The sequence below is a fragment of the Stenella coeruleoalba genome, assembly GCF_951394435.1.
Source record: "Stenella coeruleoalba genome assembly, chromosome: 9".
NCBI lineage: Eukaryota > Metazoa > Chordata > Mammalia > Artiodactyla > Delphinidae > Stenella > Stenella coeruleoalba.
In genome coordinates, this window is record NC_137155.1 from 84,764,778 (window position 1) to 84,790,149 (window position 25,372).

A 25,372-nucleotide genomic window follows, 5' to 3' on the forward strand; every position below is an offset into this window, starting at 1 on the left:
CCAGCTCTCGGCAGTCCCGGCTGGCTCTGCAGCAGCTGGCCAGGAGCTAACCCGGGGGAAGGGGCCCTAGATTCCAAACTGTGTCCCGTGGAACCCGAGGGTCCTGCACAGTGGGTGGTACGTGGGCACCCAGGCTAAACGGTGGGCAGCGGCACGATGGGCCGTTCCAAGCAAGGGGTGCCTGGCAGGTCCCCGGGCTGAGCCACGGCCAAGCACGGCCAAAGCGAGCGGCCACTTTCTCAGGGCGGAGCAGGCACCTCCAGAAGGTTAGCCGGAAGTCTGCTGCCTGTCAGCCCCGCCCACCCTCTGAGCTGCGAACCCTGGAGCCTGCCCTGAGGTGAGTTACCTGTGGAAGAGGCAGGGCTGCTTCCCAAACATCACCACCACGTTGCTGCCCGCGTTCAGGTTGGTGCCCGTGATGGTCACCTGTGTGCCTCCGGACATGGGCCCCCGGCTGGGCTTCAGGTCTGAGAGAGTCAGCGTCTGTGCAGGAAAGGATCTGGCCTGAGGACGCTCCTGGGCAGGCCTGAGTCAGCACCCCACTCCCGGATTCCACTCGCCTTCTGGAATCCTTAGTCATGGCGGCCTCCCAGAGAGCAGGCTCAGTTTACCCAGGCCTGTGGGGACTGGCGGGCATGTGCACCTCTACACTGATAACAGTCATAATAATATTAGCTTCTACGTCGTGACCTTTTAAGTGACAGGCTTTATATTTTATGTGTATCTATAGTGAGATATACATTTTTTTAAAATCGCCCAATCTATTCTACAAGGTAGGCATTATTACCCATCTTAAAGACAAGATTCAGAGATGTTAAGTAAAGTTTCCAAGGTCACAGAGCAAAGAAGCGGCCTGAGAACTGACTCCAGAGCTGGAGTTCTCCACCACCTCTCCAGTCTCCAGCGAGGGTCGCTTTCAGGAAGGTAAGCTGCCCCTTCCACAGGCCTCTCCAGAGAGCTGCCCAAAGCACGCAGCGGCCAGAGCCATGAGATGTGTGAGCCCCAGGGAAACCCAGGAGGAGAAGCAAAGAAGGGTCAGTGGATTGAGTGAAGAGTCAGATTGGGGATGGGGGTGGGGATGGGGGAGGATCTGTGAGGTGAGGATTTGGAGTCTCAGTTTGTTCTTTCATTAGCATTTTAATGGAAAAAACTTTCCTAAGTCCCAGGTGAGAAGCCTGTATCTGCATTTAAATGAAGATTTCTCTCTTCTCTTACTCCCTTAAAGAATTCTGCACCAAAAGTTGAACCCACTCAGCTCCTCCGAGCGGGCAGGCAACCTCCTCTCCGAGAGGCCTCGATCAATGGATAACACTAGGGGAGGAGAAGAGAAGCCCTAGCGAAGCCTGCAGCCCCAAGGCCTGGCACGTGTGCGCCCCGGTCCCCTGTGCGGGGCTGGCTGGGTGCTGAGCTACTCTGGGGGTGGGGAGAGGATGATATAGAAACATGTTTTAACGTTGGGAGAACCTATTAATTATTCAAGGTTCGCTTCATAACTATTTTCCAGCGGGTCTGCGTGGGAAATCAGATGCGGCGTTATTTGCCATCTCTTCCCTTGGCTCCCTCCCTGGATGGAGGCAAAGGGGCGAAAAGTGTTGCCTCTACAGAGATCTCCAGGGATAGAACTGGCAACAGCCCGAGAGTGCTGATCGGCGGTCTATGGGCCTTGGTGTCAGGGTTTTGGGTGAATAAACCCACACGTCAGAGCCTGGCCCGATTTGTGGAGGGAAACTGAGGCAGACCCAAACCTCGGCACTGGGAGGGGCTCCCCAGCACCCCCAGGCCCTGAGAGGCACCCCTGAAAAGAGGCTCGCCAGGGGCTTCCACGGGGGTCCCAAGAGTGCCACCTGCCAGCTGCCCAGCAGGGCGGGAAGGCAGTGAAGGCTCAGAGGTGTTGTGGGTGGGCGTGTGACAGAGGGGCATTCTGTCCTTCCTGCCTCCCTGGTATGACTCACGGGGGACCTCTGCCCCTCATTCCCACCCTGAACCCCTCGGAGCTCTGTTGTCGGCAGTGAGGGGGGGTTGCTCAGTGACCAGGTCCTTAATGCAAACTGGGGTCTGGGAGGAGACTGGGGTCCGTGGCACCATTTCTCCCCCCGCAGCTCTTCCCAAGCGGGTGTGTATTGCCAGGATAGTGCCTCCAATAGAAAAGTGAGCACGAGTCTGAGTCCCAGGGACCCACTGGACCAATGCATTTTCGCCTCGTGGCAACAACTCGCACCTTCCCTGCTCTTCTGCTCCGATTTCCCCTCGTCCCCGTCAACCCCCCGCTCCCCACTCCCTTCTGCTCCCATCTTCTGGTGCCCCTCCACGTCACACCTTCTGCCGGGAACAGCCTCCCGCTACTCGATATCCACATGGAAAACTGTATTCTGCCTTAGACAGATCCTGCCTTTCCTTCTGGCTCCTTCCATGAAACCTTCCCTTAATACCTTCCATCCAACCACATCCTGCTCCCAGGGTAGAAGCACTCAGGCAGGCAAGACCTCCCCTGAGAGCAGAAGGGGCTTTTGGTTGTCTACCACATAGATGTGTTACATGAATTAAGCCCAAGAGCAGGTATCACAGAAGAAGGAGCAGCTGAAGAAGGAGACAGAGAAGGGAAGGGAGTCAGGCCACTCGAAGGCGTGAGGAAGGATTGGATAGGCAGGGCAGAACAGACCAAGGAACCTGGACAAGTCGAGAGGCAGTGGGCGCCCTGGGCTCTTCTTGAGCTGGGGGCTGACATGATGAAAATGGTATCCCCCAGTGTGGCTGGACTAGAACGGGTTCAGACCAACGGCAGGGATTTAAGGGGGCCACTGCAGTAGCAAAGGGAATGGGAAAAGTGAGACTCCAGGACATGGTGATAGAGGAATTGACATCAGGCATTAGGGGAAGCCGAGCCACAGACCACCAAGATGGTGGGCCCGGTGACAGGCCACTGACAGAAACGGGCAAGGGAGGGGGACGCGCTGTTTACGGGAGCTGACAGCTCGGGTGGGCCATGGGAGGTGATGGCAGGACATCCAGGGGGCGGTGGCCTTTGAATTAGTCACAAAGGTAAGAAGCCTGGCTGGAGACACAGCAGAGACAGCTGAGGCCCAAAGGAAACGTCAGCTTAATGAAGTAGCGGCCGTTCCTGGTAGCGTTCGCTTTGTCACCGCCAAGAGACCACAGGATAAAAACTGTTCCAGGTAACTGACTGGCCAAGGAAGTCCAGTGCTTGCTTTGGCCATGCAGCGGTGTCCTCCCTTTTACCACAGCTGCCAGGTAATTTCAGAGCCAGATTTCACGCCCAATTTTCATACGCCACGCCACACCTCTCAACTGCTTGGGGAGCGCTGTCTGTGTCTCTACCCACCTCAGTCTCTCTCTCCCTCTCGTTATCTCAACTCTGCTGGAATAACAATGTCTGTGTATATAAATATCTATATGATATACTATATATATATATATATATACACATTTATGTAAATATATATACATTCATCACTAGTTGTCTTAAGGTATATTGGGTTTAACTTGGAAATTCCCTCAAACCCTTTCCGAAGAAGGTGGGAGTACAAATGCTAAACGCACCCACTAAATCCATGACATGTGTGTGTTCCTCTAAGTGAGATCCTGTGTGGGTTTAGTGACAGCCGTATTTATAAGGTTGGTTAGCTTTCAAAGAGTGGAAGGAGCATTGCAGAGGTCAGGACCCAGGCAGAGAGGGGCATCTGAGGCACATCCCTCCCCGGTTCACTGCCACACCCACCCCCGCCCAGTCACATGGTGTGCAAGTCCTTCATCTCCTCTGTCCTTCTGGACTGTGGGCCTCCTGGGGCAGGGGCTGCATGGGGTCTGACTCATCACTGTCACACCTGCAAGCCAGGCCCATCAAACTATATTATAAAATGCAACCAATTGAGCAAGTATTTATCAAATAACCTAGGGAGAGGTATTGTGCAAGGTGATACGTGGTTGTCAGTTAAGGGGAGGAAGAAGGAAGAGAAGGAAGGCAGATGAAAGAAGAGGGAGGAAGGAAGGAAGGAAGGAGAAAAATGGGCTTCTATGACATATTTCCGGGCATTTGATACCCAGTCATAAAATGCATCATTTCAGGTTTCCAGCTTCCAAAAGCAGCTCAGAATCATGAGGAAATGATCTCATCACATCTGGCATTAACCCGAGAAGTTAACTGGATGGTAAAACAGTTTTGGCAATGATGTGATGTATGTAGCAGGGGATGTGCTCATGTCCCCAGCATCCCTGTCGTCACAAGGCAGGGAGGTTCCCAAGTCCCCCTGATCACAGAAACCCTCACCAGGGCTGGTCCGGTACCCTTTTCAGGGGCCAGGGAGGGTCCAGGCTGGAGGGAGTGTGAGGGCAGGGGTGAGATCTGCAGAGAGGCCTTGGGGTGGGGAGGGAAATGTGGGGAAGGGTGTTGGGGCGAGAGGGAGTAAGATAGGGATGGGACGATGGTGAGTGAGGAAGGTGGGATGACTGGGGATAATGGGATGGAAGTGGTGGGGTGCCAGCACACAGGGAAAGGGCAGGGCACAGTAGTCATGGTGGCAATCACAGAAATCGTAAAGGCAGTGACACTAGAGGTGATAAATCTATTTTACCTAATTTTCACAGTAATACCGTGGGATAGATGCTTAGTATTATCATCCCCATTTTACAAATGGAGACACTGAGGCACAGAAAATTAAACAAGTAGCCCAAGTCTACCCAGTTAATAAGCGGCAGAGCCAGGGCTCAAATCCCAGGAGTCCCCATGCACAGCCCACACTCTCACCCACCGTGTCACGCTGACACTCGGCCAGAAGGGGACATTGGGGCCTAAGAGCCAAAGCAGCTTCCCTGGAGCTGCAGCCCAGCCCAGCCCAGCCCAGCCCAGCCAGGATGTAAGTCCAGCTGGTCCCGACTTCCAAGGCTGTGCTCTCAAGCGCTGCAGGACGGGACTCCCACGACTTTGGCCTGGGTTTGCCCACAGAGGTCTAGAAGGGCTCAGCAATCATGGTAAAGAGGTCTGTGGCCTGTGCCTGGCCAGGCCATTGGTGGCCGGGACTCACCATGAAGTAATAGAGCTGCGAGGACCTGGCCATGAACTCGGGCCGACACACGGCCACACAGATCTCCACGAAGCCGGCGTGCTGGCTGGGCTTGGCCTCCCCCATCTCACACACGATCCTGCAGGGTGGAGAGGACAGACTCCCATGGGTCACAGGAGGGTCACAGGCCTCCCTGCCGTGACCCCTGGGCCCTACACCTACCCAGGCCTCCTTCTCTGTAATAAGATCTCAGGGATGGGCAAGGAAGGAGGAGGTGAGAGATACCTGATTCCTCCCTTCGGGGGCTCCTTCCCTTCGGGGGCATTCCTCTCCCCCTTCGGGGGTTCTCAGGAAATGAGGACGTGTGACCTACAGGGGTCTCCTTAGAGGCTCTCAGTAAAATGTGACTTACCCAAGGGCACACAGCCATCAGACAGGGACCTCGGAGCAGGGACCTAAGGTTTGCAGGTCCTCGCCTAGGAGCTCTTTGCTCCCAAGGCATGGACTGCCTCAGGCAGTGCTTTCTGCTCCCAGCCCCAGCCGGGGGCCTGGCAGGGGAGGGGGTTTTCATGCCGGGGGAGGGGAAAGGGTGGGGGAGAGTCATAAATTCTCCCCTTTAAAAAAATTTTTATTGTTTCACTAACAAAATTGGTTCATACCCTTTGAAAGCAAGACAGTATCAAAATGTGACAGTAAAATAAAGTGTGCCTTTCTTCACTAATCTCTCTCAAAACCTTGGTGTATAAATCCTTGCAGACCTTTCTCTAGACCTATGCAAATATATAATATATATAATCTCCATTTTATAAATGAAGAACTGAGGCATGGAAAAGTTTGGCAACTTGCCCAAATATGTAGCTTTGCCCATATATCCACACGTGTGTATATATATTTATGTCTGATATTACGCACGCAGATAAACATAAATGTGTATATATACACGTACAATTATATACAAACGTGCATATGTAAAGAAACATATACATGATCTTAAAAATAAAAGTGGAACTTAACCACCCATTATTTTTAACCCCTGCCTTTTTACTCAACAAAACAGCATGGACTTTCCCTCAGGCCACAGTACACACAGCCTCATGGTATTTCATAAGAGGCCTGTGTCATCATTTATTTAACCAGCCTCCTACTGTTACGCATTTAACTTACCCTGATTTTTCTCCTACTCCAAATAACCCCGCAAAATGAACCAGCCTACACATCTCCTTAAGCATTGCATATTTATTAAAATAGATTTCTGAGAAGGATTATTTGTGCTTTTTTTTTTTTTTTTTTTTTTTTTTTTTTTGCGGTACGCGGGCCTCTCACTGTTGTGGCCTCTCCCGTTTGCGGAGCACAGGCTCCGGACGCGCAGCCTCAGCGGCCATGGCTCACGGGCCCAGCCGCTCCGCGGCATGTGGGATCTTCCCGGACCGGGGCACGAACCCGTGTCCCCTGCATCGGCAGGTGGACTCTCAACCACTGCGCCACCAGGGAAGCCCTTGTGCTTTTAATGTTTGATAGTAGTGGGAAATAATGGTCCAGAAGGTCTGTCCCAATTTTTACTTCCATCAATAGCAAGTGAGTGAGATTACTTCACTCTTTGTCCAACACTAGATATTATCAGTCCTTTAAAATTTTTCTAATATAATAGGAAAAAAGAGATCTCAATTTCATTTTTATTCCCCTGATTACTGGTGAGGTTGCATGTATTGTGTGTGTGTGTGTGTGTGTGTGTGTGCTTAAATCTTAGACAGCCTTCCCTGTGACTTGTCTGATGCCCTCTCTTTATTTCGCGGATGGATTATCTTTTTGTAGGAGGTTCTGAATTAGGAGAATTAACTTTTCTCCATAATAAATATTGAAATTATTTTCTCTCAGTCGATCACTTGTTTTTCAACTTGGTTTATAAAGTCTTTTGCCACTTGAAAGTTTAAAACTATCTGTGTGGTTCAATTGCTCATTCTTTTACTTTATGGCTTCCGGGTTCTGGGTGAGAGTCTAGCAAAAATCTATGCTTTTCTGTTCAGATAACATAATTAATACATGTTCAGTTTTTTTAAAAGTACATAAAAGCACTTGTCATACCTACATTCCACTCCCACCCCAACTGCATCACCCAGAAGTATCCATTGTCAACATAGTGGTGTACGTGTTTCCAGTCTTGCCTTCCTTTTACAAAATTTATAAACTCTGTATTCTGCTTGGTAAGCTGTGTTCTCACTTTATATACCTTGAGTATATGCCTGGTCATGATTCTTCTACATATCACATTTAATGGTTGTGTAGTTTACTGTCCTATGTATAGACAATAATTTATTAAATTAATTCATTCCCTATTTTTAGATATACAAATTGCTTCCACATTTTCACTGTTACAAATAAGGCCAAAATAAGCATTCTTGCAAATAAATATTTGTGCATTCTGTTTATTTAGGGAAAGTTCTAGAAGATTTATTCCCAGGCTAAACATGTTTGACCTGCATTTCCAAACTGCCTTCCAGGAAGGTCGTCCCAATTTACCCTCCCGACATGAATGTATGAATGTGCTATTTCTTATGCCTCTCATCTGCACTGGGTGGGCATTAACTTTGAAAAATTGTTCCCCATTTCATTGGTTACTACTGATGTTAAACATTTTTTTAACATGACTTTAGTTCTTTGTCTGTCCTGTGAATTGCACATTCATGCTCTCTGCTAATTTTGTGATAGCTGCCTTTTACCTATATCTTTTATCTAACCTCTTTAAATGTTAAGAAAAAGCATACTGTAACAGGCCATAACAATACTCTCAGTTTATCATTCATATTTTTACTTCACACACAGGGTTTCTGGTGCACAAGTTTTGTCTTACGTACTCAAATCTAATCTTTTCCTTTATAATTTTTTCTTTTGCAGTTATACCTGGAACATCTTCCCTTTCTTGAAATCAAATAAATTCTCACCTGCATTTTCTTCTAACCCTTTCACGTTTTCATTTTTTACCCTTAACTCTTGAATCCATCTGGAATTTACCTTGGTGTGTAATGGGAAATAAGAATCTGATATGGTACCTTTACCAGGGGGTGAAACTGTACCACTTATTGAATGAGCTTTGCTTTCCTTGCTGATTTGAAATGTCATCTTTATCACATACTAACAGATTCTTTTTCTGGTGTTCTATCTTATTAAGTATCACGATATTTAATCATGTGGCTTTATAATATTTTTTACATTTTATATTTATATCTGGCTATACAAGTCCAGAGCAGGGCGTTTTAAAGTTCCCCAAATCACAATATATCCGTAGCAGCCCGCTTTGGTTTTGTTCTAGGAAGGACAAAAAGTTGAAGGAGCCACAGAAAGGTCTTTGGGTAAGTAAGTGATGATGGACCAGGATGGGTCCTACCAAGCCTGGAGCCTTCAATCATCTTATCTACTCTGAGTGTTTTGGGAAGAACCGGACGGAAATCAAGGAGGAATTGAGGATGGCAGGACTGATGGTTCCAGAATCACAAAATCTGGGTAAGACTCAACCAGCACAAGCATAAACGCACTCACCTACCTAAGTGAGACCTTGCAAAGAGTCAATAACTTATGCACACGGGGCCAAGTGGTAAGGTTTCACTCCGGGAGGGGCAGCAAAGAGGGTGGAGAATATAGATTCTATTGCGCTGGTGAATATTTATTTCATGCTTGTGTTTGCTGGGCTGGAAAATTGTATTTACTTATTTACAAGGCAATACTTGACTCACAGACCTTCCCTGCCATGTAGGTTAGAGGTCAAGGTCACTCGTTGAATGGCCCTCTCCGTGGACCAGCAGACTTTGCTGGAGAAAAACAATCCAAGTCCCCACAGGCCTGAGAGTGGGTGTGAAGGTTCATTCTCAGCCTCCACAGAGGGGAGCACAGGATTAGCTTCTTCCGTAATTGGGGGAGGACAGGAGTGGGGAGTTAGGGACAGCGGAGGGAGCTAGGGCAAGGAGCTGAACTCACACGTCTGCAGATTTTGCTTTTGCTTTGTCTTGTTCCCACTCAACCTCACACCTCAAGGAGGTAATGATCACTTTCCCCTTTTCTCCCAGCCATCTCCCCTTCCCCTTTCTAGACTTCCCCCAATACGGCAGCTAGCTAGTTCGGGGGCTGGGGAGTTGTAGGAGTCCCCCACACCCTAGCACGTGAGGGACGTTCTCCTTTTCTGTCCATAAGTTCTAAGACCATCTATTGTTGGTCGGGGAAGGTAAGTCAACATCAACCGTCTATTTATATGGACTTCTCTTCCCTGCTCCTCCCATGTCTCGGACGGCCTCCACTTACTGTTCCGCAGGGATGTAGCCATCTACCAAAGGGCTGCACTCCACGCCGGCCACCTTGACATGGGAGGCGATGTCCCGGAATTCCAGGCCCAGGTTCTCCCCTCGGATGGTGACCTTGGTGCCCCCTTCCCGGGGGCCTGTCACTGGGATTATCTAGAAGGAGGAAGCACAGTAATCAGACACCAAGACAGCGCGATCCCCCACTGCTGATGGGGCAAGGGAGAGGCTGCTGGCTCTTTCCTATCTCCATCCCATTCACTGAGTTGAGTCCAAGTCCACGAGGGCACCCAGGTCTGGGACTGTCAAGGGGCAGGAGCTTCTGGTAGAATAGTCTGTGCCTGTGTATGGTTTTAGGAGCAGGGTTCAAAGCCCCTTGTTCCTCTTCGCATTTCACAGAAGAGAGAGAACGTGATCTGCAGTGTTACTGGGTAATTCACAGAAAATCGGGATTAAAGCCTTCCAGCATATGCTCGTGTTGGTTCCACTCTCAGTGAAAATGAACAAGCCTCCTATCGACCCACACAGCCCTCCACACGATGGCATCCACCCATCTTTCAAGAGCCTTGTCGAAAGTCACTTCCCCATCACCAGATGTTCTCTCTGTTTCTCTCCACTGAGACTTCAGGACACCTTCTTTATGCTCTTTTCACAGTAACGTTTGTGTCGGATTCCCCACCCTGCCGCCCCCCCACCCCACCTCTTCAGATCCTGATTCCCTGAGAGCAGGGATGGTGGTGCCTCCTTTCCCTGTGTGAGCTTTCCAGTGATGGCACCATATTTTATTTCTTGAGTTGTAATTGTACTGAAAACCCCAACGATCCAAGCATCTTCCTGGTGTTAGAAAAGCCTTCCTCGCTGCCCCTCTGCCTTCATTGTTTGGCTTGGTTTGTCTGGGTTTAATTTAGACTTTACCCTCATACACTTGCCCAAAACGACTGGCTTTCCCTCCGAAGACATCACTGTTGACGCTAAAAACCCATGACTGGAATGTTAGGATTCAACCACCAAGGGCCTGCTTTGAGGTGGCGGCTCAAAGTTCACGTGATCTAATTATAACCTCCCACAGCAGTGACCTTAGTGGCAGAAGACATTCCATGCCAGCCTCTCCTGGCATTTCACAGACCAGAGAAGGGCCCATTTCCTGTTCCTGGTGTCTCTGAACATCAGCACCTGGATCTCGGCCAACGTCAATGGGATCACAATAGGAGAAGCCCAGGTAGGCTACCTCTTAATATTTCCGACTCTCTCCATCCCCCCAGGGTCACAAGTGGGCGGTTCCATCCTGGGGGGAGGGCGGAAGGTGGGGAAGGGAGTGACAGCTTTGCCGAGCCTTGTAGGCTATTCACCTACAAAGCTCAAGATACTTCCTGCTTCTCACATACGCAGGTGTGCACATCTGTGAGTGTGAGGGTTCATGAGTGTGTGGGTTTGCACATGCACGTTCCCACTGCAGTGGGAAAAAAAATAGGTTCTTTGGAGACACAGGCTTGTTTCTGTGTGAGGGAGATAGACAGATAGAGGGGGGGTGGGCAGCGGGAGCCCCTGTCCTTCCCAGATGCCTGCCCAACTAGTCCCCAAAGCGCCACTGGCACCTGGCAGCAGCATCTGCATATTTCAGCCCTGGCTTGTCGTCCTGAAAACGAAGTTTTATCTCTGGCCCAGTCCATGGTTCTCCAGGATCCCTGGAGGGCTGCTGCCAGTACGGAGCCAGTAAATAGCGTCCGTCGCAGGGAGGTTTGTTTAATTTGCCATCTCCTCCCTGTGATGTTTTTGGTCTCAGGCCAAGAAGAAAGCCAGTCCCACTGTTTTCACCAGACACACCATTAGCGGTCCTGAGAGGCAGCCCCCTGGGGGATGGCTTCTTGCTACGGGGCTCTGAGGGTGGGGGCCGGCAGGAAAGGAGGGGGGGCCCTCGTTCAGATGTGGCGCCAGAGGCATCCACCTGCTCTACTTTTCCAGATAATTCTGTAGGTAAAATACGTAAGTATCTTTCCCCAGTTTGAGAATCACTGTTGAGATTCCCACCCATGCAGGAGACTGAAGTCGGGGCTGAATGAAGCTCTCGGCACCCGGAAAACCAGGCATGTGGAGGGTGAAGGTGCCAAAGCGGGGGCACACCTAGAGGGCCACGCCCGAGAGGCTGCTTCGCCGGAGGAAGCTGCTTACTCAGAGTCAAGCTCCTTCCTGCTTTTACACATCCCCGGTGCGCCTGCAGCACTTGTGAGGGAGGGTCGAGGGAATGTATGGGGGTGTTTGCCTTTGTGGTGGCGGAGGACGGCAATCCAGTAACCAAGGGACTCGGCCTTCAGGGGCCCTTGGTTTACGCTTTGGTCAGAGTAAATCTGAGCAATGGTCTTTTCATGTGGGAAAGGGTGATAATGACCTTGGCCTTGGCAGGCATCATGGGTTGAACCATGTCCCCCTAAATCCATATGTTGAAGTCCTAAACCCCAGCACCTCAGAATTGTGACCTTCTTTGGAGAAAGGGTCTTTATAGAGGGAGTCAAGTCAAAATGGGGTCATTCAGGTGGGTCCTAATCCAATAGGACTGATGTCCTCATAAAAAGAGGAAATTTGCAGAGACACACATGGCAGGAAGTCAATATGAAGAGGCACAGGAAGAAGACAGCCACCTACAAGCCAAGGAGAGAGGCCTGGAACGGACCCTTGCCTCGCAGCCATTAGAAGGAACCGACCCTGCGACACCTTGATCTCGACTTCCAGCCTCCAGAACCGAGGGACCATACATTTCTGTTGTTTACCGCACTTCACTGCAGCAGCCCTAGGAAACCACACAGCAGGTTGTTGTGAGGCCGGATGAAGTGAGGGATATGAGGCTATTTCACAAACTCTGAAGCACCACACAAACGTTCGGCCTGTGACTGTGCCCGCCGTTGTAAGGGTACCAGACACGGGTGTTTGTGAAAGTGCACGGAGCTGGCTGCCCAGCGTCCCCTCACTACAGATGGATGGACTGAGCTTCCGCCTCATCTTCCCTGGGTCCCCCCGTGGCATTATCAGCAGCAGCATCAACCATGGCAAGGAGGCACTGAGCACCTGCAATGAGCGAAGTGCTGGGCCCCAGGTGCAGACGTGTCAGACACCGTCCCGTAGCTGAGACACGCACGTCTTTCCCTTATTTTATGAGTGGAGCAAGGGATTCCAGCCCGGGTGCGGGGGACCTTAGAGGGTCTTCGTGCCGGGAGTGTGGAGGTGAAGACACCAGGGCAGCGATGGGCTTAGACACGGGATTTAAAAATGATTTTAACAGTGTCAGTGATCAACGAGGAGGCGGAGGGTGATGAGACCCCCACGGGCTGGGCACGCAGCCAGGCATCTTGCATGGGTTCGCTCATGGAATCCCTGTCACTCCCCTGTGAGGTGGACGCTTCGACCCAGGGCACGGGTGAGCAAGCTGAGGCCTGGAGGTGGAGATGAAGTAGTCGCAGGGGACCCAACAATTACTTGGGATTAGCAAATGGAGCTGGGATTCAAACGCTGTTCTCTGTGATCCCCCGTCTGCCCCGCCCCTCACGGCTCCGCGTTCCACGGGCCGGCGTCCCTCTGTTCCCCTGCTCCACCTCTCCGGGGCTGGGCTCCACGCCCTTGACCCCAGGCAGCCTCCACCCACAGGCTGACTGCTTAATGAGGCCGCAGCCGATGGACCTTCATGGCCTTGCCACCAGGACTCCTGGAGACAAGGAAGGGGTGTCGAGGACCACGAGTCCTCTTGGACGCGGCTCACACGGAGACTCCATAGGACAGTCGAACCCTCTCTGCTCTCGACCTCCCTTGATGAGGGGAGGGCCTCTGAGCCAAGCCTAAAGCTGCTACGGATTTGCAGGGAAATGAGGATGCCCGCAGCCAGCTGGGCGCCTGGTGGACACGGGGGTGACTGACACCATGCCAGCCATGGCTCCCAGGGCCCGGCCCGTGGCAGTACAGGGCCCAGCAGACCACGGCGGGCCCAGCGGACCACGGCTCACCTCTGTGATGCGGGGGTTTGTGCACTTGCTGTTGGTGCCCGACAGCTCCAGCCAGTGGCTCTCGTGGATGGGGCAGTGCTGCCGGAGGGTACACTGGCCCTGGCCCTGGCACCAGCCGCATTCGAAGTCCGGGTCCGCCTTGAGGCACAGCCCGCAGCTCTCACGCATGGCGCCGCACTTGTAGAGGTGAACTGTGGGTAAAGGGCAAGGGGGGCTTGGAGGTGGGGGCAGGGGGCTGGGAGGGGCCCGGGAGTGCGGACCAGGAGGGCAGTGCTGGCCTGGATGATGGGACATGAGGCAGCTTTGTCCCCTCCGCCCTCCGGATGCAGGGAAAGCCTGAGCAGAGGGTTGTGGCTGGGCGGTGGAGCCTCCCTCAGTCTCTGGGGCCCCCTCCAGCCCGTGCTGCTCCCTCCACTGTACTCCCAGTAGCCGTCGCCCTGCGCCGAGCAGTCACAGAGCAGTGAGGGCGCTGGGGAGGCGCGGAGAGCGGGCTTGGCTTGGGTGGGGGACGGAATGGCACTGCCCACCGATGGGAGCTGCTCCCCCCTCCCCGGCCTGCCCGGGCCCTCCTTCCGCACCTTTGTTCTGAGCTGGGTTATCAATGTTGAAGTGCCCGTTCCACACGACTGTCAGCTTCACCGGCAGGTTGTTGATCTCCATCCCTTCGTAGGAATACTGCGGCCAGGACCGGAAGGAAAGGAGAAAGCTGGGTCACAGAGATTTCTAGGGGGGGCCCAATGTTCGGCCTGGTGTCCGCAAGAGTGCACGGGGTCAAAGGCAGGCCAAGACTGTGCGGGCGTGTGTGTGTAAGCACACATAAGCACGGGTGGGCAGGGTGGGGACGTGCATCTCAGGGGACCAGACCAGGGGGTCAAGAAGCTAAGGCGGGGAGATGCCAGGCCTGGGGGGACACCCATTTGGAATGTGGGTTCACACAGCAGATTTGAGCAAGTGGCTTGGCCACCTTCTGCGGCGGCCTGTTCCTGCCAGCTGGGCTCTCCCCGGGAAGTTAGTGAGAGAGGGGCCTGCTCCCGCTCCGGCTGCCCAGGGGAACCTGCCAGTCCTCAACGCGATTTGGGAGCTTTAATTTCTAGGACACGTTCAGGGGAGGTGGGTGCTTTACCAGAGGCCTGGCCAAGCCTGATCTGCAGGCAGGGAGAGTGGCTGCAGAGGGGAGGCAATGAAGGAGCTGCACTCTTCAGGGGATGAGTGGCTGAGGGTTAACAGAGAAGAGGACTGCGTGAGAGCTCAGAGGTGAGGTGGGAAATCCTGAGGTCACCCTAGGGCACAAACCTGGGAATCTGGGTCAAGTCTCCAAAGACTCCAAGACAGAGCAGGGGCCCCAGCTCCACAGCTGCCCATGGTGGGGCGGCAGGGAGCTGCCTCTGGGCCCCGCTTCCCTGCCGGGCTCTCCTCTAATGTTCCACCCAGCTGGGTCCATCCCACGGGGCTGCGGTGCTAAGGCGGGGAGGGGGGGAAGTGGGAGGTACCTCTCAGGCAGCCCCCAGTATGCCCACCCCCGTCCGCCTTCTGCAGCAGGCATTCTCTATCCCCGGGGAAGGAGGGCAGGCAGCAGGAGCTTGGAACCTGCCCTGGGCAGCTTTTCCAATCCCTACCTGATTTTCTCATTATTCCACTAGATTCTGCCCACCACAGGGGGTGAGATGGAGGATCAGAGCTGAGACAGGTTTTCTGCAGAGGAGGGGCTGAGGATGGGCGATTTTTTGGAAGAGTTCAGTCCAGGAGACTTGGTCTGAAGTTGTGTTTGCAGAGCCAGTGGGCTCTTTTAACGCAGAGTTTAAGTTTGGTGGGGCTGGGCCGTGGGGATGCTCGTGGCTGTTGTGTCAGGCCACTGACGCCCCCTCCTTCACTGAGGGGAGGGCAGCACAGAAACTCGGGAATGCACCAGCTGTGGAGGGTCTCAGGGCCTCTGCCTCTGTAGCTTATCCGTAGGGCTTCTAAAGGAGATGTTATCATCTTAACCTGGGAACCTGCCCTATATTCCTGAGTGACAGAACGTGCTCCATGATGAGCATGCTGTGACGCTGCCCTCCTACAGAAACGTAAGTAGGGTGTGTGTCCAGCCTTCTTCGGGCTCTAACCTAGCACGCCAGAAGTTTTCACTAACTCCCTGGTGATGACGCCCAGGCCAGGGAGCCACATGTGGTGCCTGTCCCACAATGGCGGTGGTTTGCCTTGTACCATCCACACTCTCGTATAATCTCCCTCGAGACTGATGACACCTGGGCCAAGGCCAGGGTTTGGGCTGAGCCATAGAATAAGCGAAGCTCCCTAGCCCTGCAGAAGCAACACTGGAGAATTTGTTTTGATCATCCCATAACTCAGCTGGGGACTCAGAAGCTTTCTGCCACGAAGCCCACTAGCCAACTCCCCAGAGATTTAAGTTTTTCGCGTCTGGGTGGGTCGTTCCAAGTCGTCGTGAGTTTTCTCAAAAAAAACCCTCTTCCCCTCTCATGGTGGTCTATGGACCACCTTCATCAGAGTCATGGGGGTGGGGCTGGGGATGAGGCCTACTAAATGCAGATTCCAAGGCCCCACCCAGACCTGCCGAACTAGAACCTCTGGAGACAGGAGCATTTCCAGTTAGGTACTCTGAGTCTGGTGCTGTGAAAGTTAGAGAATCGCTGCTCCTTGCCATCTGCTAGCAGCAGGGAGGCAGAGGACAGCCAAGGGGGAAGTGTGTAAGGGGGGATGGGGGGAGAACCCGTTCCAGACGCCCCTTCTCATTTCCGCCTCTAGCCAAGCTCCACTGCCCCCATCCTTCCCGTCCCCTTCCTCCAAGGCCCCAGTGGGGGAAAGGTGGCAGGGGCCAGTGTCAGGCTGCTCCGACCTCTAGGAGGGATGCTGGTGGTGCCTAAATCGGCATCGAAGCCAGGCTCCTGCCTCTCAGGCCTGGGTCTGTCCAGGACCCAAAGTGGAAGCAGCAGGCAGCAACCAGGGGTGTGTTGGTCGAAGATCAAGAGAACCTTCAGGCCCCTCTCAGGAAGGACCTGAGATCCCCCAAGATCAAGGCAAGACATACTGCCCACGTATGCATGGGAGCGTCTGCGTGCATGAACGTCTTTGCATGCACACATGAACGTCTTCCCACGCGTGCTGAAGTGAGAAGAGGTCTGTGCACATCCGTAGGATCTATGCATTCAGATGTGCGTGTGCATGTGAGCACACACGGGCACACACGTGTAGTGCCGTGTAGGGGCTCCGCAGTGACCGGCTGTGTGAATGTGGGCAGAGGATCCGAATCTCAGACTCCCCACGTGTAAAGTGGGAATTACACGTGGTGCGTACCTCACGGGATTGTTGGGAGGGTTCAAGATAACCATCCGATGCTCTGGGCACAGTGCCTGCTGCGGAGAATGAGCACCCAAATATTATCGTGTATTTGAATCTATGTGTGTGCACTTGGGGATGCTGTGCAAAAATACACCTGTGTTCCCCGTGTTTCTGTTTATGTGGAATAATAACAGCAGCACTTATTGAGTGTTTCTGCGCCAGACACTTGGTACACATGGAGACGGACGCACACGAGAACACTTATGTGCTCAGATGTGCGTGTGTGTGCACGCATTTTCTTTCTGAAGGAAAAATAAAAAAGGCTTTAAGGATCAAATATGCTGGGCATTGCTTCCTCCTTCTCCTCATTCCTGAGATCTCAATTCTAAAATATTACAGAAATCATTAACCCCAGTATTGCCCACCAACCCCTTGACCTCCCCCCTCTAGGGAGGTCACGCTCCTTCCTGGAGATGCCCTCTCTCCCCCTTGACCTGCATCCTGCAGGGGGAGGGGCGGACTGCTGGGGACCCTGGACCACTGGCTCGCATCCCCCACCACTCCCCACCTCTGCTCCACTTAGCATTTATATAGCCCTCTATGATCAGTGGGCAGTTGATCCGCACAAAGCCCGGAGCTGGGGGAAGAGTGTTTCAGGCTCCTATGGGCCAGGAGGTTAAGTGTCTCAGTCAAGGTCTGGCTCATCGTGGCCCAGCTCTTGGACGACGTTGCTCATCACCTGGGGAAAGAGTGAACCCCAGTCTCCCTACTTTCTAGAGCAAAGAGAAGACCTCTGTACAATTTGGACGCTCTTCCCTCCAACCATTCCCTTGTCTGAGATTTTTTGCTGCAAAGTTCTATCATTCTATCACCAACGTAAGACACCAGTGTATGCTGTGTCCATCTCCAGGACCCCAGAGGCTCAGCAGACCCATTCCCAGCTGTGTTCCAGTAAAGCGGGAAGGGGGAAAATTTACCCCCTATCGGTCTCCCTGTCCTTGTTTTGCACGCAGTAAATTGGGGCACGACGAGAAACCATGGGACCACTGCGGGTCGGTGGAAGATGGGCCTAGAGCCCTAGGGCCTCATGGCTGGCACTGTAGCCGGCCAGCTGTCCCCTGCGGCCCACTGACTCCCGTGATTGCCAGTGACTGAGGGGCGGGACTGGGCACTATTATTAGCAGCACTTGACATCTCCTGGAGCCTCTGTGTAAAGGAGGCCACGGATACCCACAGTTGCTTCTAACCCTCCTCCAACTGCTGCCTGTGAGCTGCCCTGTTCTCTGCCAACAGGCCCCCGAGGGCTACAGTGATTGGCCCGGGGCCTGTCCCCAAATAGTGGGCTGGAAGTGACCTGCCTGTCCACCCAGCCCCGTGTCACCCCATGCAGAATGCTCCTGTGTCTCTCTTTTTCTTCTCTGCTCTCCTCTGAGACCCCCCTCTGCCACCAAAAATCAAGGGTGGTGGGGCGGGCTTGATTTCTCACAGGTCGTGAGACCCTGCCACTCACGAACTGTGTGACCTTGGGCGTGTCACTGACCCTCGGGGCAAGGGTGGGTTACCCTGGAAGTCAACGGAGACTCAGGGCCAGCTTCAGGGCCCTGCACTCACCCACATGGCCCTTCCTAAGGCCTGCCTGCGTATCTCATTTGTATTGACGTATTTCATTCTTAAAGAAGGTCCCCCAAAGTATGTAACTCTCAGCCCCACAAATCCAATCCTGCCCCTACTCTGGGCCTCCGGTTTCTCCTCTGCACAGTGAAGAAGAAGGTGGGTTTCACATCGCTTGAAAATGTTACGAGTCTTTAAGTCTGTTAGTCTCTGAGCATCTGGGTGCACAGCAATAGCCCAGAAAGAGAGAATGAGGGAGAGCAGAGCCGGGGCTGGGAAGGCCACGGGGCCGGCGGGGGAGCTGGCAGGCAGGGGCGCACTGTTAGGGCACACTGTGTGGTGACCAGGGACCAGGCGAAGGCTGCTGGCCGCAGGGGGCTGCTGACCCGTTGCTGGTCCAGCATGGACCCAACCTGGATTTCTAAATACTGGGCAGGGTTTGTGCCGATCTACACAGCACAGCCCCGGGGGGCTCCTTCCTGTTCCAAGGCTCCTTTTGCAGGGGCTGGTCTGTCTCAGAAGCCTCGTGTGCTGGGAAACAGCCTCTGTGTGGCTGTACAGGCCGAGGTGCGCCTTTGTGGGCTCACATGAGGCCCCCAGGTCAGCCCTGGTAGGAAGTCAGGACCCAGGGTTTCCAGAGCGGCTCTCAGGAAGGAGGATGGGCACGCCCTGTAAATACATCTGCCCACAAAGAGCGCTCAGCGGCCCCAAGGCGGGCCCCAAAGCCCCTTGCACCGCAGCCCCTGCTGGGTCACCACGACAGGGCCACACCTACAGGCAGACACTTGGGGGACTGGGCCGGGCTAGCAGGGTTGGAGGAAGCAGTTGTCGGGGGGAGCTGAGCGGTTCTGTGGGGGTTCGGGGCAGTCCTGACCCTAGGAGAGCGCCCGGCGGGTGGGCACACGGGGCGGGCACTCACAGAGGTGTTCTGGCACTGCACGCTGGAGCTGTTGAATCGCAGGGCGGGCACCCTCTGCTCGCTGCCCTGGATGCTGAGGACGCACTCGTACCCGCGCTGCCCCGACTGCGGCTGGGGGAGGTTCTTGGCCTTGAGGGTGATGGGCTTGATCACCTCCACGGGCACCAGGATCTTGTCCACTCGCAGCAGCTGCGGGCAGTCCTGGGGACAGACAGTGAGGCTCAGGTCGGGCTGCGGGAAGCCCCTGGTATCACCCAGATGTTCTCAGACTCCACCCTCCCCAGGACTCCCCACGCACGGCCCTCGGCGCTGCTGCCCACCCCCGACCACCGTGGAGGAGGCAGTGAGACTGAGCCAGCCGGGTCCCGGCATCCCCACCTTGAGGCCCCTCCTCACAGAGCTTGTCCCCTGCCCTCGTCAGCTTCTTTTTCAATGCGCCCCAGACCCTCTGGTCCAGACTCCCCGCGGTCCCTCCCCTCTCAGCACCCTCCTCCCCTAGCAGACTGACCCTGCTGGCTGGGCGTCCTGTCCCACTTTGGGCTGAAGACCGCTTTGCCTCAGTTCCGGGCTGCCAAGAGCTGGGACAGAGGTGCCCAAGCGAGCAGCTACACAGTGACACAAGCCCTGGGCCGAGGCTCTGGAATGTGAGTCTGGAAGGGGTGGGAGGACCTTCCATAAGGCATTTGGGAATGTTCTGCAATGAGCCCCAGAGACCTTTGAAATCCAGAAGCTTCTGACTGAGCTCCGGGGATGGCCGGCCCCCAAGAACATGCCCCTCAGAGCAGGTACACTCTGCGTCCCCTCCAGCTGCTCGTCCCCGAGCCAAGGGGGGCCTCTGAACACATTCGGGCATGGAGGAAATGGATCACTGGGCCCCTTTTCGCTGGGGCAATCAGCTCTGTTCAGGGAGGGCTGGGGGGAGAATGGGGTCAAATAAGGAGCACGGTGCTCTGCCCTGCTGGGAGGTGGGAGCTGGCGTGTGGCTGGATTCACAGGAGCTGCATGGACAGGAGTGAGGCCCCGGGCCAGGCAGGTCCCACCAGCCCCAGATTCCTCCCCCTGTGGCACTGTTTGGGGCATGCCCACCAGACAGACGGCTTCTGGGCAGGTAGACGGACAAAAGCATGGCTCACACATCCTTCATGAGGACGCTGCCCCGTGGGCTCACTGCTGACTCTCAGGGGCCCCCCTGACCTCAGTCCTCTTCCCCAGCAAAGTAAGGCAGAAAGGAGGCCAGGGGAAGGGCAGATGGGAGGGGCCCCAGGCAATCAGGCACCCGGCGGCTGTCCCCCCCGGGGTCTGAAAACAAACATGAGCCCCCCGGTCACTGAAAGCTGGAGGGAGAAGAGCTCTAGGGCCGCTGAGCTTCTGACGAGCTGTGGAACCCTGAGCTCACCACGCATCAATCCCCACTTTGAGACTCAGCTACCTCATCTGTCAATTGGGTGGCATCCAAGGCCCCATTCAGCTCTAACCAGTCCTGAGTCCATGATTTGGGTGGTCTCACCTCTGTTCTTCCCGATTACCCTGTAGCCTTGCTTTAGGGAAGCACCCCAGGCCCATTAAATGAATGCCCTCCTCTCCTCCAGGCTATCCACGCCTTTATCCTGAATGGCTAAACGGGGGAGCAGCAGACCCAGCAATTCCACTTCTGAGTTTGCATCCAAAAGAGCTGAAAGCAGGGTCTCGAAGAGATACTTGATGCCCATATGCTCAGGGCAGCAGTACTCACACAGCCAAAAGGTGGAAGCAACGGAGGTGCCCCCGCAGATGAATGGATAAGCGAAATGTGATACATACGTGCAATGGAATACGATTCAGCCTCAAAAAGGAATTTAAACACACGCTAAGTCACGGGTGAATCTTGAAAATTCACCCATGGATTCCTCTCATAGGAGGTACCCAGGGTAGTCACATTCATAGAGACAGAAGGTGGAAGAGTGGTTTCTGGAGCACGAGAGAAGGGGGAGTTAGGGTTTAACGGGTGCAGAGTTTCAGTTGGGAAAGATGAATAGAGTTTTGGAGATGGATGGTGGCTATGGCTGTACCACACGTGAATGTATGTACTTATTGCCGCTAAACTGTACACATACAACTGGTTAAGATAGTAAATTTTATGATATGTGTATTCTGGCGCAGTTTAAAATAAATAAAACAAAGAAGAGCAGCAGGGAGGCAGGCCAGCAGGAGGGGGAGGGGACAGAGGACACGGCCTGAACCCTGCCTGTGGCCTTGAGGCTCTAGATCGTGTGGGTCTCCAGGGACCACGAGGTCCCACGTGGAGCGAGAATCTTATGGTTCCATCCCGTGCCCTTGCCTCTGCTGGCATCTCATCCCCCTGCTCCGGCAAGATGAGAACTCGGGACACGTAGAAGAAAAGAGCGATTTTGTGAAAAGGATGAAGCTCGGGCTGGAGAGGCCGATGTGTGATGTTGGGGACTCAGGAGAGAAGACGGATGACAAGTGGCGAGCTGTGAGCCAGAGGGGCCGGGCCAGTCCTGACCCCGCTCTTCCCTCCCGCCGAAGACCTGGCAGCTGTCCCTCTCCTAAAGCATGCACAGCCTGACCTTGCCTCCTGCTACAAGCTGCGTCTAGGGTTGCATTGCGAGTAAGAGCAGAAGAGCTGGGATCTCTCATCCCCAAGTCCCACAGGAAAATACGGCAGCTCAAGAAAGGTACGCTGAGGGTGTCTGAATCTGAGAGTCCTCTGAACCAACCCAAGGGTCCCTTCTACTTTGCAAAGGAGAAACCAAGCCAGGGAGAGGAAAAACACTGGTTCAGTGTCAACAGATGTGCTGGCAGCTGAAGAACTCCCACGCCAACCCGCCATATTTCCTCCTCTTAATGAAAGAGGCAAGTTCCTACTGGCAGTAGGACCACCTTAGGATGGGATGGTGGGCCAGGATTTCCCAGAGAGGAGCTGGGGGCCAGGGGGCTTCGAAACCCTCCTGTGGTGAGCTGGAACCTCGCCTAGGGGCTGGACCGATTCTGGTCCAGGATGGAAGCTAAGCCTCTCTCCTTCCCCCTGTAAGATTCTCACTGGGGCTTGTTATGAGTTCTGTAGTGAGTCCTGATTGCCAGTGGCCCCTTAATGGCCTAGTTTGCATATAAAAAGGTTGGCCACTCGGAGACTAAGTTCATTAATAATAATTGGAGAGGCCCAGGGCTGGGCTGGGCCCATTTTCCTCTGGTGGCGCTGCTGACTGACCCCGGTGTCTCTCCTAATTGAAATGTAAAATGGCCATTTTCCCCTAGACAACAAGGCATAAAGGGACCATTGCCACTGTGCTGCCCCCTCCTCTCACCCCATCTCCCCAGACCCTGCCCAGCCTCATGCTGAGATCCCAGGTACAAAAGCACCTATGAGTCTGATGCTCGCAGGAAATTTCAGAGTGACTTCCACGTTTCTCCATGACTCTGAGGCCCTGTTACCCAGCACTTCGGCCGTGGTCCTCACCTTTGCGCTTTCTTAACTAGAAAGAGTGTGGTTTGGGAATCCCATATGTATAAGTGCAAGTCCATCTTCCTCCTGCTAGTTTGAGTCTTGAAAGGACTCTAAACATTGCTCGGCTTCACTACGAACGGGGATTAAAAACTCATCCTCTACAGGGTCATTTGGGGGAAGTCCATGAACTACCATGTATGACGCGTCTGGCACAGAGGGAGCAAGTGCTCAAAAAACGTTTGTTCTTTCCTCGTCCTTCCCCCTTGACTCAGGCTGCACCTGGTCCCTCAGCCACTCCCTTTTCCTACCTCGTTTCCCAAGGATCCGTCTCCCCTGCCCCCGCCTCTGTGTGCTTTTCCATAAACACCCATCAATTCTCATGGTCCAGCCTATCCACCCCTTCGAAGCTTCAGTGCCCAACAATTTCAACAGCTCTGAGTGCCCCAACACAACAGGAATGGCTAGGGAGTTCCCAGTTCTGTTCACTGCTCCTCTAATGGCAGTCCCCTCTTCTGGAAGGTTCCGCGTGCTCTGAGACAGGACCTTCACCAGCCAGCCACGTGGCCTTGGGCACATCCCCAAACCCTCTGAGTCTCCCCATCCATAAAATGAAAAGGCTGGTTTGGAATCCATGAATTTTATGGTCCCAATTCTAATATGAACCCAGTAGGTGACCTGGGGCACATCCTCATACAACCTTTCTGAGGCTCAGTTTTCCCATCTTTAAAATGGGGGTAAACAATGCCTGCTAAACTAGCTCAAAGCGTCGTATTCAAAATATCGACCCCTGCATGCTGGAGGAGGTGGGGGTCTTTGCAGGGTACGTTGGTCTCCTGGAAGTGCCATTTACCTACCAGGAAGGAAGTATTTTAATAACTGGTATATTGTGACCTGGCATAGTCATACAGGTGGGTATGGCTCTCATAGGTAGTGCATGATACCGTTATCCTAGCTAACACAATGAACACGGTGCAAGGGGTACAAGGTTTCAACGCAGCGCATGTCCCACCACCTCCATCACCTTACACATATTTTGCCACGTGCTATCTTGTTTCATAGCACAACACATATAATCACCACCATGTCCATGAGAAAGAAATTAAGCACACCAGTTATCTCAGTTCCCACAGTGACCGTGAGCAAAACACCCTCACCATCATCTTACTGACTTTTGTCCCCAGATGATGATCTAGCCCCCTTACGGAATTCCTTAAAAACATACTGCCCTTCTCTTTTCGAGGAAGATATTTCTCTGAACAATCATTTGAAAGGGCCAGCTCTTGGAGGGTAGAAAACACCTGCATTTAGCAAGATTATTTGGAGACAAATGCATACAATAAGAACCAGATTCGCTTGGAGTCTGTTTTGCCCGTGGCTATGTTCTGCAGTCCTGAGAATGGGCTGAGGTTGGGGAGAAGGGTGGCTTGAGGTACAAGAAGATCTTTAAACGTCTTGGCTTTCAGAAAGTGGTTCCAGCGGGCTCCAGGCCCATCGTCTAGCCCTGTGCATATTTTGGTTTCCACTGAAATGCACACAGAAGTAAAGACAGCACCACTAATTGCAGGGGGAGTATCAACATATGAGAGCAAAAAAGATGCCTTTCCATCTACCACGTCCAGCATGTCGGTGGCTGCTTTATACAGAGGTTTCATTGCATATTTAAATAATTGAACAGGACATAAAGAATGCTGCCCAGCTGGGAGAGGAAAAGCTGCCTTCAGGGCTGGTGCTTCCTTGGGAGGGGGTGGTGGGCTGTGGATTTACAGTCCCTAGTGTGTTTACAAGATGAGGGCTCTAATTCTCTCAGTTGTTACCGCAAGGCTGGGGGGAGCTGGGTAGGGGCAGCACGGAGGGGCAGCTAAGGGATAAGTAAATTGCAGTTCACCCCTCCCCCCACGTCACCTCAGCCCCCATCAATTCCAAAGACAAGTTAGCACTAGCCGCAACCAACCCCCCAAATTTACACTCACCTTCTCAGACCCATGGTGCCCAGTACAAAAATGCAACGCACCATATATTTTCTTTGCTGTTCCCCAAGTTTATGCCATTAACGTGATCTACGATGGGCTGGTTTATGGAGAGAGCAAAGTAATAATACAAAAAGGAAATACCCATAATCTTAAGTGGGGGAAGGGCAGCTGAGATTGATGGAAAGTGCAGTTGAGTGCAGAGATGGCAACCCAGTAATGGAATACCTGCGCACAGGGGTTTGGCTTCGTTTTCTCAAAGGAGGGTGAAGGGCAAGGCAAGGGTGCTTTTGTTCCCTCCGGTTGGATCCCAGAGGACGGTAGGAAGGGGAGCTGAATCGCTGACGAGGTGGGCTGGCCTGATCTCCTTCAAGTCCAGTTGGGGATAAATGCCCTTGGCCTGCCCTGTCTCTAGGCATGGGGCTCATTTCAGCAGCTGTCCCGGGGCCCGGACTTCCCCTGCTTTGCCAGCGCTTGAGTCCCAGGGAGGACTGACCTTGGGATCAGCAGATTTCCTGATACCCGTCCTGGCAATAGATTCAACTCAGCGGTATCGGGGTGGTAGGGGATTTGGGGAGAAACGTTCAAGCACAGCTTTGGAAATCAAATAGAATTCATTTTGCCTCTTCTGATCTTACAATTGTTCTCTGGAGTAAACACTCTGGTTGAACTTCAAGAAGAGAGGGGCTGCAGGAACTTCCTCTTTGAGCCTGTATTTAACGCGCCAGATGTGCCTCGGCTTCCTCGCGAAGCCCATCCCGCCTGGAGTCCAGAGAGTGCAGCTTCAGCCGCAGCTCACTTTGCTTTTCAGGTTAGATGAGAAATAACAGCAAAATAGTCCAG

At 53.4% G+C, this 25,372-nt stretch overlaps 1 protein-coding gene across 1 annotated transcript in view; it reads right to left on the bottom strand.

Annotated features, from left to right (window-relative positions):
* Positions 1-25,372, bottom strand: part of PLXNA4 (plexin A4) — a 393,937-nt gene that overhangs the window by 51,746 nt on the left and 316,819 nt on the right. The window contains exons 10-15 of the mRNA XM_079931118.1: positions 19,118-19,318; positions 13,872-13,968; positions 13,294-13,484; positions 9,309-9,460; positions 5,040-5,157; positions 347-483 (exon numbers count right to left, since the gene is read on the bottom strand). Of these exons, the coding sequence (XP_079787244.1) occupies positions 347-483; positions 5,040-5,157; positions 9,309-9,460; positions 13,294-13,484; positions 13,872-13,968; positions 19,118-19,318 (896 nt within the window). The remainder of the gene's footprint in view (positions 1-346; positions 484-5,039; positions 5,158-9,308; positions 9,461-13,293; positions 13,485-13,871; positions 13,969-19,117; positions 19,319-25,372) is intronic.